This window comes from Musca autumnalis, unplaced genomic scaffold (genome assembly GCF_047663935.1).
Source record: "Musca autumnalis isolate F117 unplaced genomic scaffold, ASM4766393v1 scaffold_1, whole genome shotgun sequence".
Lineage (NCBI taxonomy): Eukaryota > Metazoa > Arthropoda > Insecta > Diptera > Muscidae > Musca > Musca autumnalis.
In genome coordinates, this window is record NW_027411644.1 from 19,830,024 (window position 1) to 19,845,323 (window position 15,300).

At 37.1% G+C, this 15,300-nt stretch overlaps 1 protein-coding gene across 3 annotated transcripts in view; it reads right to left on the minus strand.

Moving 5' to 3' along the window:
• The window catches only part of LOC141394612 (uncharacterized), a 208,388-nt gene extending 195,587 nt beyond the window's left edge, over positions 1-12,801 (minus strand). For 2 of the 3 annotated variants that reach the window (XM_073969299.1, XM_073969312.1), the window contains exon 1: positions 10,429-12,795. In XM_073969299.1, the coding sequence (XP_073825400.1) occupies positions 10,429-11,993 (1,565 nt within the window). In that variant the 5' untranslated portion in view covers positions 11,994-12,795. Of the gene's footprint in view, positions 1-10,428 lie in introns of all 3 variants that reach the window. The other variant, XM_073969304.1, reaches the window with a different exon arrangement.
• Positions 12,802-15,300: the final 2,499 nt, after the last annotated feature.

The following is a 15,300-nucleotide window of genomic DNA, read 5'->3' on the forward strand; positions in this document are numbered from 1 at the left end:
AGCAATTTTTGAAAATTTCATCTAGGGGACAATTGAAATAATTTAGCATTTTGATATAATGTCAAAATGCAAAATATGTCATTTACAATGGAAAATCTTAAAGATTTCATATTGCCCCAGCCATATATAAAGCAATAAAACAAAGGAAAGAAAATTCATGTTTTTAATTACAATTTCCCAGCAAAGTTCCCATCACAACATGACATGGACTTCAGAGGCAAACAAACAAACCGGGGAAAAAAAAACATTCAGTCATTGAGAAAATATATTCATCACATGAAATGAAAGAAAAAAAAAAACAGATATTCCAAGTTATTGTCATGAAGTGGCGGTCTGGCCTGCCTGCCTGCTACGTTGCTTGTCTTGTCTTTGCAAAGAGAAAGTGCAAATATTGTAAGCATGCAAGTACCCAAAGTTAGTTTATCCGATGCCCAGGTTTTCCCCCGTTCCCCATTCCCAACATAGAAAGAAAGACCTTTAGCAATCGCCTAGTTATACCCTCTCGCGCAAAACAATAACACTAAACAATCAACTTTAGATGTTTGTTGACGTTGTTATAAACAATAAATATATGGATGTTGGAATAGATGGATGTTGGGATAGAAGATGTATGGAGAAGAAGAAGAAGTCACTGGAAAAACAATAACCATAAGGCTACCGACTTGAATCTGGGCTTATAAATAATTATCTTTTCTTTTTCTCGTAGCTTCTTTTTTCTCCTTTTGTTATTGTTTCAATGATGATGATCATTGCTGAATGACACATACAAAAGAAAAATAAATAAGTAAACGCCAAAGGGTGACTTTAGTCATAAAAGAAAATTAAGAAACAATAATAAAACTAAATTGTGAAAGATATGATGAGGGTTTCTTGCAAGGGGTTCCCTCTAATTTTTTATGTTTTCTCTATTGATTCAATGTTTATTTTAGCAATGATAACAATTCATTTACAAGCTTTTGCTAATTCTTTCTTGAGTACATAATTTTGTTTTTTTTTTTTTTTTTTTTTTGAAGTACTACATTCAATCAATCATTGATAATTCAGAAACTACAATTTAAGTTCAATGAACTACAAACAAACTAAATGTTTCTACGAAATCAGTTTTTGGATAAAAAAAATAAGAAAATAAATACAAAGACGCTAGAGTGACCTTGGCACAAAATTTGATTTTGGAACGAAATCTTCAAAACAGCTCACAAAGTGTGCAAGCCTTGTGATTTCACCGCCGCCTTGTACGCTGAATGCCTGGGTTTGATTTCCAGGCCAGACAACATTGAAAAAAAAAAAAAACACATTTTGAACTGTGGCAAAACCTCCTCTACGTGAAGTCGGTTTGGATTTCCCACAGTATTTCCAGGAATTTAAAACTTCTCTATAAGTCTTGTAGTTAGAAATGCTGTTCGGCATTAAAAAGAAAATTTCATATCATTAAGCAAAATAAAAAATCGGACCTGAGAGAAGTCTCCACCTGCACTTTGAGCAAAAACGATAACTCTACAAAATTTGACGAACTCATCAAACGTTTGAAAGATGAGCAATATCTGTTAATCTGCAAAAGTCTGCTAAGTATGGAACTGATTGCCCAAAAAAATCATTTAAAAAATCATCATGGCATGAGACCCACATTTTTTCTCTGAGTCTGGTCTGAGACCTCCAAAACTCCAAAAACCATCATTAATGGTTGGCCAAAGACCTAATCTTAGGTATCCAAAAAATCTTTAAAAATCCACACTTTAATGTTTGGCCAAAGACCCAACATCAGATCTCCAAAAGATCTTTTACACTTTAAGTCCGGTCCTAGGTCTGCAAAATTTATGTTCAAAAATCACATATTCTTCCCTATGGTATCCAAAAATCTCCCCTATCGATGAACCTGAGGTTTCCAAAAAATCAACTGAATTCACATTAAAAGCTTGGCTTGAAGTACTCCAATAATATTTGAGAAACCCGCGTGTAAAGCCTGGCTTGAGGTTCTCATAAATGTTTCAAAACATCAATTTTAAAGCATGGCTTGAAGTTCTCAAAAAATGTTTTAAGAAAACCACGTTTAAAGTCTGGCTTGAAGTTCTCCAAAACTATTTTAAAAATGCACTTTTAAGCCTTCCTTGAGGTTATACAAAAATATTTTTAAAAAATCGCTTTTAAAGCTTGACTTGGGGTTCTCCAAAAAAGATTTAAAAAAATCCGCTATTTAAAACTGGCTTGAACTTCTCAAAAATTATTTTAAAAATAAGCCTGGCTTGAGGTTCTCTAAAAATATTGCAAAATCCAGAACCTAACTTGAAGTTCTCCAAAAATATTACAAAAAATCAACGTTTAAGTCCGCCTTGAGGTTCCGCAAAAATATTTAAAAAAATCTCAGGTCTCCAAAAATATGTTAAAAGCCAACTTTAAAGCCTGGCTTGAGGTTCTCCACAAATATGTTAAAAATCCAACTCCAAAAATATTTAAAAAAATCCACGTGTTAAGCATGGCTTAAGGGTTTCAAACAATATTTTTAAAAAATCCAAGTTTAAAGCCTGACTTAAGGTTCTCCAAAAATTTGTTTAAAACTAAAAATCCAAAAAAAAATCCTCGCTTTAAAGCTTGACTTGGGGTTCTCCAAAAAATAGTTTAAAAATCCGCTATTTAAAACTGGCTTGAACTTCTCAAAAATTATTTTAAACAAATCAACTCTTTAAGCCTGGCTTGGGTTCTCTAAAAATATTGAAAAATCCACGTTTAAAGCCTAACTTGAGGTTCTCCAAAAATCTTAGAGAAATCAACGTTTAAGCCTGCCTTGAGGTTCCGCAAAAATATTTAAAAAATCTCAGGTCTCCAAAAATATGTTAAAATCCAACTTTAAAGCCTGGCTTGAGGTTCTCCACAAATACATATGTTAAAAATCCAACTCCAAAAATATTAAACAAAATCCACGGGCTGAGCATGGCTCATGGTTTTAAATTTTTTTTTAAATCCGCATTTAAAGCCTGTCTTAAGGTTCTCAAAAAATTTGCTTAAAAATCCACGCTTAAAGCCGGACTTAACGTTCTCAAAAAATTTGTTTAAAAATCCACGCTTAAAGTCTGACTTTACGTTCTCCACAAATATTTGGAAAATCCATGTTTAAAGCCTGGCTTGAGGCTCTCCAAAAATATTTGGAAAATCCATGTTTAAAGCCTGGCTTGAGGTTCTCCAAAAATATTTTACAAAATCCACGTTTACAGCCTTGCTTGAGGTTCTTAAAAAATCCACGTTTAAAGCCTGCTTTAGGTTCTGAAAAATATTTAAAAGTCTGGCTTAGGGTCCTTCAAAAATATTGAAAGAAATCCACTTTTTAAGCCTGACTTGAGGTTCTCCAAAAATATTAAAAAGCCAACAAAAATATTTAAAAAAAAATCCACGTATAAAGCCTGGCTTGAGATTCTCCAAAAATATTGAAACAAAAAACCAAAAATACTTTTAAAAATCCACGTATAAAGCCTGCCTTGAGGTTCTCCAAAAATATTTTTAAAAATCCACTTTTAAAGCCTGGTTTGAAGTTCTCCCAAAACAGTTTTAAAAATTCATGTTCAGCCTGGCTTAGGGTTCTTCTAATATATTGAAAGAAATCCACTTTTTACGCCTGGCTTGAGGTTCTCCAAAAATATTTAAAAAAACCAAAAATATTTTTTAAAAAAATCCACATATAAAACCTGGCTTGAGGTTCTCCAAAAATATTGAAATGAAAAACCAAAAATACTTTTAAAAAATCCACGTATAAAGCCTGCCTTGAGATTCTCCAAAAAATATTTTTAAAAATCCACTTTTAAAGCCTGACTTGAGGTTCTCCAAAAATATTTTAAAAAAATCCACTTTTAAAGCCTGGCTTGAAGTTCTCTAAAAACATTTTTAAAAAACCATGTTCAGGCTGGCTTAGGGGTTTTCAAAAATATTGAAAGAAATCCACTTTCTAAGCCTTTCTTGAGGTTCTCCAAAAATATTTAAAAAAACCAAAACTATTTTTTAAAAAAATCCACATATAAAACCTGGCTTGAGGTTCTCCAAAAATATTGAAATGAAAAACCAAAAATACTTTTAAAAAATCCACGTATAAAGCCTGCCTTGAGATTCTCCAAAAAATATTTTTAAAAATCCACTTTTAAAGCCTGACTTGAGGTTCTCCAAAAATATTTTAAAAAAATCCACTTTTAAAGCCTGGCTTGAAGTTCTCTAAAAACATTTTTAAAAATCCATGTTCAGGCTGGCTTAGGGGTTTTCAAAAATATTGAAAGAAATCCACTTTCTAAGCCTTTCTTGAGGTTCTCCAAAAATATTTAAAAAAACCAAAACTATTTTTTAAAAAAATCCACATATAAAACCTGGCTTGAGGTTCTCCAAAAATATTGAAATGAAAAACCAAAAATACTTTTAAAAAATCCACGTATAAAGCCTGCCTTGAGGTTCTCCAAAAATATTTTTAAAAATCCACTTTTAAATCCTGGCTTGAAGTTCTCTAAAAACATTTTTAAAAATCCATGTTCAGTCTGGCTTAGGGTTTTTCAAAAATATTGAAAGAAATCCACATTTTAAGCCTGGCTTGAGGTTCTCCAAAAATATTTAAAAAAAAAAACCAAAAGTATTTTTTAAAAAAATCTCCAAAAATATTTTAAAAAAATCCACTTTTAAAGCCTGGCTTGAAGTTCTCTAAAAACATTTTTAAAAATCCATGTTCAGGCTGGCTTAGGGGTTTTCAAAAATATTGAAAGAAATCCACTTTCTAAGCCTTTCTTGAGGTTCTCCAAAAATATTTAAAAAAACCAAAACTATTTTTTAAAAAAATCCACATATAAAACCTGGCTTGAGGTTCTCCAAAAATATTGAAATGAAAAACCAAAAATACTTTTAAAAAATCCACGTATAAAGCCTGCCTTGAGGTTCTCCAAAAATATTTTTAAAAATCCACTTTTAAATCCTGGCTTGAAGTTCTCTAAAAACATTTTTAAAAATCCATGTTCAGTCTGGCTTAGGGTTTTTCAAAAATATTGAAAGAAATCCACATTTTAAGCCTGGCTTGAGGTTCTCCAAAAATATTTAAAAAAAAAAACCAAAAGTATTTTTTAAAAAAATCCACATATAAAACCTGGCTTGAGGTTTTCCAAAAATATTGGAACAAAAAACCAAACATATTTTTAAAAAAATCCACATATAAAACCTGCCTTGAGGTTCTCCAAAAATATTTTTAAAAATCCACTTTTAAAGCCTGGCTTGAAGTTCTCCAAAAACAGTTTTCAAAATCCATGTTCAGCCTGGCTTAGGGTTCTTCTAATATATTGAAAGAAATCCACTTTTTAAGCCTGGCTTGAGGTTCTCCAAAAATATTAAAAAACCAACAAAAATATTTAAAAAAAACCCACTTATAAAGCCTGGCTTGAGATTCTCCAAAAATATTGAAACAAAAAACCAAACATATTAAAAAAACACGTATAAAACCCGCAATGATGTACTCCAAAAATATTTTTAAAAATCCACTTTTAAAGCCTGGCTTGCGGTTTTCCAAAAATATTCTTAAAAACCCACGTTCAAAGTCTGGACTTCGAGTCTCCAAAAATATGTTACATATCCGGCTTGATTTCCTCCAAATATATCTAAAAAAAATCCAACTCTAAAGCCTGGCTTAAGTTTCTAAAAATTGTTAAAAATCCCCTTTTAAAGCCTGGCTAGAAGTTATCTAAAAATATTTTTATAAAAGCCACGTTTAAAGCATGGCGTGAGGTTCTTCATAATATTCAGAAAAATCCGCCTCAAGTCTCAAAAATGTATAAACAAATCCAGTGTGGACCTCACCCCCAAAAATGTTTCGAAAATCGACATTTTAATTGTGGGCCTCAGGATTCTAAAAATATTAAAAACATCATATCGAGAGCCTGACTTTAGGTTCTCAAATATATTTAAAAAAAATCCACGTTAAAAGTCTTGACCTCAAGTCTGCGAAAATATTTAAAAAAATCACTGTCTGGAACTTAGTTCTCCAAAAATACTTCAAAATTTCAGTTTAAAGCCAAGGCTTCATCAGGTCTCTCTCATAAAAGCTAAATTGTCATCATCATTCTAACCTCGGCTCGGCAAATCGATCATATTTTCATAGCATGTTGACATTACCAGGTAATGAGTGAATTGGCTCCTGTGGTCCCATTTTTTAAAAGTTAAGAAGTTGAGTCAACGGTTCAGGAAATGCTATTAAATTAACAGCGTCAATATTCGTTGTATACAATGTGATCTAATATATTTCTGTGTCTATTTTCACAATGCCATAGATGGGACCCCAAAAAGAATAACCCTAAGAAATTCCATTTAGTAACGGCTATCCCCTCCTCCCCCTTACCTCCTTAACTGCATTAAATCCTTAAGAGAAAAAACTCAAAATCTCTTGCAATTCTAAACCACTGAGACATAAAATTTCAAATATTTTTTCCATAAAAAGTTTGACAACAAAAATCCAAACAAACAAAACCATTCTTGGCGCGTCTCACACACACACAAATAGATAAAAAAATTCCAATAATTTTTCTCAAACGGCTAATTAACAAGTCTTGGCGAAAACAACTTTTCAAAACAAAATAAAAAATGGTTTGGTGGACCCTTTTTTGTACAAAACTGCTGTTGCCACTACTGCTACTGGCTGTCTCTCGGTTAGTCTCATTTTCAGAATGAAGCAATGGCTGGTTGGGTTGGGGAGGGGTTTGTTTGGTTCCGTCTCTTAATACAGACAACTTTAATTAAAAGCAATTTCCACATATTGCCAACCAAAAAAAAGGAAACACCACCAAACTAAATCGTAACGCCAAGTATCTAAATCCGTATAAAATCGGAAAAAATGGGTGGTTAGAAGAAACCAAAACAAAAAACGATCATGCTGAAACAAATCAGCTTAAAATTGCCTATTAAAACAGCAGCAACAACAACAACATGTAACAAAAAGTAAATCTACTTAAAGACAAACAGACATACACACAGATACATGCATATGTTCGGAAACTTATGTCTGTGTTGATTTGTTGTACTATTGGCCGGCCACAGCTTGGAAAACTTTTATTCTAACAGGTTGCGGAAATTCATTTTACGGGTTTGTAATGAAATTTTGTAAGACACACACACACACTAATTTTTTTTTTTCAATTTTCCACTCATTGCAAATATTGGGGCCTTATTTTGCTGCTGCTGCAAGTTGAATTTTTTTTTTTTTTGGTTTTTTGGAAAATTGTTTTCTGTCGATTTTGAAAAATGTTTGATTTGCAAGTGAAATACTCACATTAAATGGAAAGAGAGAGAGAGAATTAGAAAAAAAAAGTTGTATAGACATAAATTATTTTTAATTAATATGAGGTGGTTGTGTGCCTTGGCCACACCGCCAATCAATAATTACAATACGAGGGGTTGTGTAAGAAATTTAAGAAATATGTAAGAATATTTGGGATAAAAATTTCCAAATGAAGATGCTTTCAGTTCTAAATGTTATGTACAATTTGAGCCAATTCAAGGAGCTGAAATTAAATGCTGCGTCAATTTTTAAAAATTCTTTTTAAAATCTACGCTTAAAGTCTGGACCTCAGGTCTCCAAAAATATTTTAAAAATCCGCGTTTAAAGTCTGGCTTAAGGTTCTCCAAAAATATTCCACGGCCTTCAAAATATTTTTAAAATCAACGTCTAAAGTCGGGACCTCAAGTTTTAGAAATTAGTTAAAAAATCCACATTGAAGGTCTGGCTTGAGGTCCAAAATTTCCAAATTTGTTTAATAATCCACGTTCAAGGTGACGATAGTCAGTGTTGACTGAGGATAGTTATTGTTGACTGACGATAGTCAGAGTTGACTGACGTTGGTTAGTCTGTGATGACTGACGTTGGTCAGATATGGCTGGCCGACGTTAGTCATTGATGACTGACGTTAGTCAGTGATGACTGACGTTAGTCGAGGTTACTGACGTTAGTCGGGGTTACTGATGTTAGTCAGTGGTGACTGACGATAGTCAGTGGTGACTGACGATAAGTCAGTGGTGACTGACGATAGTCTGTGATGACTGATTATAGTCAGCGATGACTGACTTTAGTCAGAGATGACTGACGATAGTCAGTGGTGACTGACGATAGTCAGTGGTGACTGACGATAGTCAGTGGTGACTGACGATAGTCAGTGGTGACTGACGATAGTCAGTGGTGACTGACGATAGTCAGTGGTGACTGACTATAGTCAGTGGTGACTGACGATAGTCAGTGGTGACTGACGATAGTCAGAGTTGACTGACGTTGGTCAGTTATGGTTGGCTGACGTTGGTCAGTGATGACTAACGTTGGTCAGTGATGACTGACGTTGGTCAGTGATGACTGACGTTGGTCAGTGATGACTGACGTTGGTCAGTGATGACTGACGTTGGTCAGTGATGACTGACGTTAGTAATTGATGACTGACGTTAGTCAATGATGACAGACTATAGTCAGTGATGACAGACTATAGTCAGTGATGACTGACGTTGGTCAGTGATGACAGACTATAGTCAGTGATGACTGACGTTGGTCAGTTATGGCTGGCTGACGTTAGTCAGTGGTGACTGACGATAGTCAGTGTTGACTGACGACAGTCAGTGGTGACTGACGACAGTCAGTGGTGACTGACGACAGTCAGTGGTGACTGACGACAGTCAGTGGTGACTGGCGTTATTCAATGATGACTGAAGTTAGTCAGTGATGACTGACGTTAGTCAGTGATGACTGACGTTGGTCAGTGATGACAGACGTTAGTCAGTGATGACAGACGTTAGTCAATGATGAATGACGTTAGTCAATGATGACTGACGTTAGTCAATGATGACTGACGTTAGTCAATGATGACTGACTATAGTCAGTGATGACTGACGTTGGTCAGTGATGACTGACGTTGGTCAGTTATGGCTGGCTGACGACAGTCAGTGGTGACTGACGACAGTCAGTGGTGACTGACGATAGTCAGTGGTGACTGACGATAGTCAGTGGTGACTGACGACAGTCAGTGGTGACTGACGACAGTCAGTGGTGACTGGCGTTATTCAATGATGACTGAAGTTAGTCAGTGATGACTGAGGATAGTTATTGTTGACTGATGATAGTCAGTGGTGACCGACGATAGTAAGTCGGTGGTGACTGACGATAGTAGGTCAGTGGGTACTGACGACAGTCAGTGGTGACTGGCGTTATTCAATGATGACTGAAGTTAGTCAGTGATGACTGACTTTAATCAATGATGACTGAGTTAGTCAGTGATGACTGACGTTATTCAATGATGACTGACTTTAGTCAGTGATGACTGACGTTATTCAATGATGACTGACGTTAGTCAGTTTTGACTGAGGATAGTTATTGTTGACTGATGATAGTCAGTGGTGACCGACGATAGTAAGTCGGTGGTGACTGACGATAGTAGGTCAGTGGGTACTGACGATAGTCAGTCTTGACTAACGATAGTCAGTCTTGACTGACGATAGTCAGTGTTGACTGACAATAGTCAGTGATGACTCACGATAGTCAGCCACTTGTTGTCTTTAATGGCTAAAAAATCTCTTGAGATCTTCTATAGACACAGGAAGACCTCCTGAGATCTTCCATAGAAAATAAAAGACCTCCTGAGTTCTTCCATAGAAAACAGAAGACCTCTTGAGATCTTCCGTAGGTAACAAAAGACCTCTTGAACTTTTCTATAGACAATAGAAGACCTCTTGAGATTTTTCTATAGTCAACAGAGGCCTTTTAGGTGACTGCTTTAATGGCTTATAAAATCTCTTGAGATCTTCTATTAGCACAGAAAGACCTCCTGAAATCTTCCATAGAAAACAGAAGACCTCTTGAGATCTTCCGTAGGCAACAAAAGACTTCTTGAGCTCTTCTATAGGCAATAGAAGACCTCTTGAGATTTTTCTATAGTCAACAGAGGCCTTTTAAGGTCTTCTATAGACACCAAAAGTCCTCTTGGAGTATTCTAGAGACACCAACAGATCTCTTGTGGTATTCTGGAATGTTTAATGGATTTTTTAGGAAAATTTTTTTCATCGACCATTTGACCAAGAAACGTGGATTTGGAGAATTGATTTTAGAATGCAAAGCAAGTCCCTGCCTTACAATTGCCTCAGACAATCAGGAGAAACTCCCAGAAGAATGAGTTGCTGAGTAAACAACTCATTCTCATGCTATGTTCTCCTTATTGTCCAGAGTGTCCAGTTATGACCTCTTCCAACCCTCGTTAAAAAACCAAACTAAAATTTTCTTTATCCAAGTTTCCATAGGTGTAATAGCTCAATTAGCCAAACAGCTTACGACCAAAAAAAACGCTTATACACACACATTCACTCTATATAATCACACAATACACACACACACTCACACATAAATGTTTCTTTCGGGGAGTATATCTCGCTTCGCTTTTGTTGTTAACGTTAACTTACCGTCTTGTTTGCCTTGGTATAGACTGAGTCCAACAAACTGGTGCCTTATGCGTTTGTAGATTACGCGATGACTTATATGTCAAATCACCACATTCGGATTGCCATACTTGTAGATTACCCTCGGCTGGATAAAATGTATAGAGACTGTTTGTGGATGAAGCAATAACCGGTGATCCACCGGCTGCTGCCACCAATGCAGCAGCGGCATCACCAACATTCGTTGCATTCAAAACGGTTGTGGCAGGCGGTAAAGCTGAGACGGCACTGGAGGCCAATGTAGCACTGGAAATGGGCTGGACAAGTAGAGCTTGACTTGTGGCTCCGGGTGGTAATGTTGTGACCATTGAATTTTGTCCGGACGAACCGGGGAATTTGTAATGTTGCATGCGTGAGGGGGTTGTGGCGGCAGATGAGGATGTTGTGCCGGAGGACTGGTTGGTGGCTTCATGTTTGAGTATTAGAGCATTGGAGGGATCATAGCCATGACGTTGTCGCGAAACGGCATCCACGGAGTGGGAACGTATGGCTGCACCACCGGAGCGATGCATAAGTAAATGATTGCGATTACTTGAGCTGTTGTTACCAGCTATTGTTTTTAATATGGAAGGTGACATGGCTCGAGTTTTGGCTCGTCGAAAACCACCACTGCTGTTGGAATTATTGGCTGCTGCCGCTTGATAGCGATGATTTTGTACCGCTGCTGAAGCCACAACAGGCTGTCGTTGCTTTTGATACTGTAGACGTTGTACGGTTTGGGGTGAGTTGGGAGAAGATGAAGAAGCGGCTGCTGAAGAAGCATTTGCCGGGCATGATAATGTGGTTTGCATAGTTTGTGCCATGCCCGATGAAAATCTATTTTCAGCTGATCCTCTTCTTTGCTGCTCCTTGAAATATTTTTCCAGTAATTGTTGTTGCTGTTGTATCGACGAAGAGTGGCTACCACTCACCATGGGACGCCTGGTGATTTGGGGAACACCCATGGCTCCTGCTATTACACGATTTTTGGATAAATCCATAGACTTGCCTGTGGCCAAAACATGACCTGCCGTTGTGGCCGTTAACGCGGATGGAGACGACGACGATGATGATGATGATGTCGTCGTGGTAGCTGACAAATCAGCATTGGCTGACAAGCCGCCAGTGGCAGCTGATGACAATTGTGCCAATGTAGAACCACCGACATTTTGATGTAATTGATTGTGTTGTTGTTGTTGCTGGTGCTGATGATGGTGTTGGTTATGGTTATTGTATTGTTGTTGTTGTTGCTGTTTGTTATTTGCATTTGCTGCTATTGTTGACTTGCCAATATTGTTATTGTTGTTGCTGCTACTGTGATGATGATGACTGTTACTATTGTTGTTGTTGTTGTTGACTGTGCCATTGTTTGCCGTTCCACTTGTTGGATGCTCTGAATCCGTTGAAACCCTATCCGGATCACTTTCAAAACCTTCATCGAGCGATCGTGTTGGGCTCAAGATGGGTTTCGAATGTTGCTGTTCCAGTTTTGTTGTCGTCGCTGTCGTCGTATGCATGGACGTCATTATTACATCTTTTTTATGTGACATATTTGCCAAAAGAACAGTCGCAACAGGGAGGGTGGGCGAAGCGTGGAGTTTACAACACTTAACACTTGACAAGTCTCAAACTGAACAACAATCTGAATAAACTGAATGTATGGGGGGCACTTTTGTTTTGTATTCTTACAAAGATCGAATTACTTTCGTATTTTTTGTATTCTTCTTCTGTCACCGTTTTTTTTTGTTTTTGTGATTTACACTTGAGTGAATCTTTTTGTAAGTTTGGTGTCGTTTGCTGACAAACCGTACCAAATATACGTCTTAGCCTGAGGCTTATACAACTTTTGCAAATGCGTAAAACCGGCAGATATTTTATTTCGCTCACTTTTTCAAACTAACTTCACCGTTCCTTTTGAATTCTTGTTTAATTTGAATATGTTTTACTTGTATTTTTTTGTAATTTCTTATTTTTTAAAATTTGACCAAAACTGTTTCACTGTTTTCAATATTTCTTTAGGTTTGATTTTTCATTTTGTGGTAGTTGCTGTTGTTGTTGTCATCGTTGTCACAACACTTTCATTTATTGCTTTATTCTCAAAACAAAACTCTTTAAAAAAAATCTTTTCAAAACTTCACTTTTACACTGATAATGAATGGCCGGCACTTCTTTTCTTCTTCTTCAAAAATTTACTAACATGTATCCGCTCGTGGTTTTTGTTTTGCTTTTTTGGCCGTTATGTTTTACGTTTTCTCTTCAAAAGATGTTAAAGCTTGTTTTCTTATTCTCCGCTTAATATGTCTTATGCGCACGAAAGTCGTTTTCATACTAAACATTCGATTTGTTCCCAACTATTATGGCTGTGTGGCTGTGCGATGGATGGTTCGTTTGTTCATTCGCTGGTGCTCTGTATATTTTGCTCTTACTGTTGCTCGCTGCTGTTGCGGCTTCTTCATCATCATCTGTTTTAACGTTTTTTTTGTGGGGTTTGCGGTTCACATCTAACAGCAGCTAACAACTGGCACTTGTTTCATGTAGCAGTGTTGAGTACAGTCGAAAAATATGGGACTTTTGGTACGTAAAATGGTACCTCGAACAGAGTAAGATATGTTGAGAGAAGTAAAAAAGAGTATCAGGGTTTTGTAGAGCGTTATTTTTGTTTGACGAATTGTGGCTTTGTTTTTAAACTGCTTACTTAAACCAAAGTAGCATCTGTTGGCCAATACAATTCTTCTTTTTATACCCTCAGCCTTTAGGCTAGAAAGGGTATATACACTTTCATACGGGCAAAATGTGCCTCATCGAAATAACGGTTTTAGACCCCAAGTATGTTTGGACGAAATGTGTTTTAGACAATTTGGAGTCGATTGAGCAATGTCCGTCCGTCTGTCTGTCTGTCCGTCTGTCTGTCTGGCTGGCTGGTGCGCACGATAACTCTCGAACGGATCAACCGATTCGGTTCAAATTTTGGCTTTCGTAATATTTTGTCCAAACTTAGTTTAAGTTCGAAGATGAGCTATATCGGTCCACTCCTTCCGGTTCCTCCCCCACAAAAGTTCCAAAATGTTCGGAAAATTTGTGCGCACGATAACTCTTGAAGGAAGTAACCGATTTGGTCCATTCTTTGCACATCGTGAAATTTCTGCCAGACTTAGATGAGAATTCAATATGGCCTCAATTTGGAGTCGATTGAGCAATGTCCGTCCGTCTGTCTGTCTGTCCGTCTGTCTGTCTGGCTGGCTGGTGCGCACGATAACTCTCGAACGGATCAACCGATTCGGTTCAAATTTTGGCTTTCGTAATATTTTGTCCAAACTTAGTTTAAGTTCGAAGATGAGCTATATCGGTCCACTCCTTCCGGTTCCTCCCCCACAAAAGTTCCAAAATGTTCGGAAAATTTGTGCGCACGATAACTCTTGAAGGAAGTAACCGATTTGGTCCATTCTTTGCACATCGTGAAATTTCTGCCAGACTTAGATGAGAATTCAATATGGCCTCAATCGGACCACTCCTTCGGGTACCTACCACACAAAATTTCGGACAAGTTCAGTTTAGGACCTGCTCTCGAATCGCTTTGATTTTTGTTGCAACAACTTGTATTCACTTCCCCCCATACGACGGTACAAGTTTCATCAGTGGCAAGTCCATACTTCCCGAGAAAATGGCCGGAAAGCTGCAAAAAGCCCCTATGACACCTTGTGTAGTGGTAGGAGCGCATGATAACGGATCTGTCGATTCGGTCCAAAATTTGTCCTTCGTAATATTTTATCAAAACATAGTTTAAATTCGAAGATGGGCTATATCGGTCCACTCCTTCAGGTACCTCCCTCACAAAACTTCAGAAATGTTCGGAAAAATTGTGCGCACGATAACTCTTGAAGGGAGTGACCGATGTAATCCATACTTTGCACACCCTAATATATCTACCAGATATAGATCAGGTCCGAATATGGACTCAGTTTGTCTACTCCTTCTGGTACCTCTCACACAAAATTTCGGATAAGTTCACTTTAAGACCTGCTCTCGAATCACTTTGATTTTTGTTGAAGCGATTTGCATTCGCTACCTCCATTACGATGGTAATCGTTTTTTCAGAGGTAAGTCCATATTTCTTGCGAAAACAGCCCGAAAGGTGTAAAAAACCCCTATGTCACCATATGTGGCGGTCGGAGAACACGATAACTCTCGAACTGTTCAACTGATATGGTAAAACATTTGGTCTTCGTTATATTATATCCAAACTTAGTCACATGGGCAATACCGGTCAACAACTTTCGGCACTTCCCCCCAATATTTAAAAAAATATTACTTTGGATCTCCTAATATTTTATCAAAATTTAGTTTAACTTCTAAAATGGCCCATATCGGTCCTCCCTAAGGGTACCTGCACTACAAAAGTTCATCATTTGTGTCTAAGTGCAGTTAATTCCTATTCCACATTGTTGTCGGCAAGTTCAAATGTCCAAAAAGGGCCACATTCTGAAGAGACCTGAAATACATTCGATCTGTCCGGAGGTAAAATTTCGCTTCACATTGGCTGAGGGTATATATCAGTCGGCTTTGTTATTACTTGTTATTTCACAACTGACGTCGTGTGTTGTGTTTACGGAGGTGCCGAGGTAGACGAAGTCTTTTACTACCTCAATATTATAGGAACCAACTTCCACAGTCGGTCCGAGCTCAATGGACGCATTGCGCGTCGACACCATCAACTTGGTCTTCTCTCTTGTTATTTCACAACTGACGTCGTTTGTTGTGTTTACGGAGGTGCCGAGGTAGACGAAGTCTTTTACTACCTCAATATTATAGGAACCAACTTCCACAGTCGGTCCGAGCTCAATGGACGCATTGCGCGTC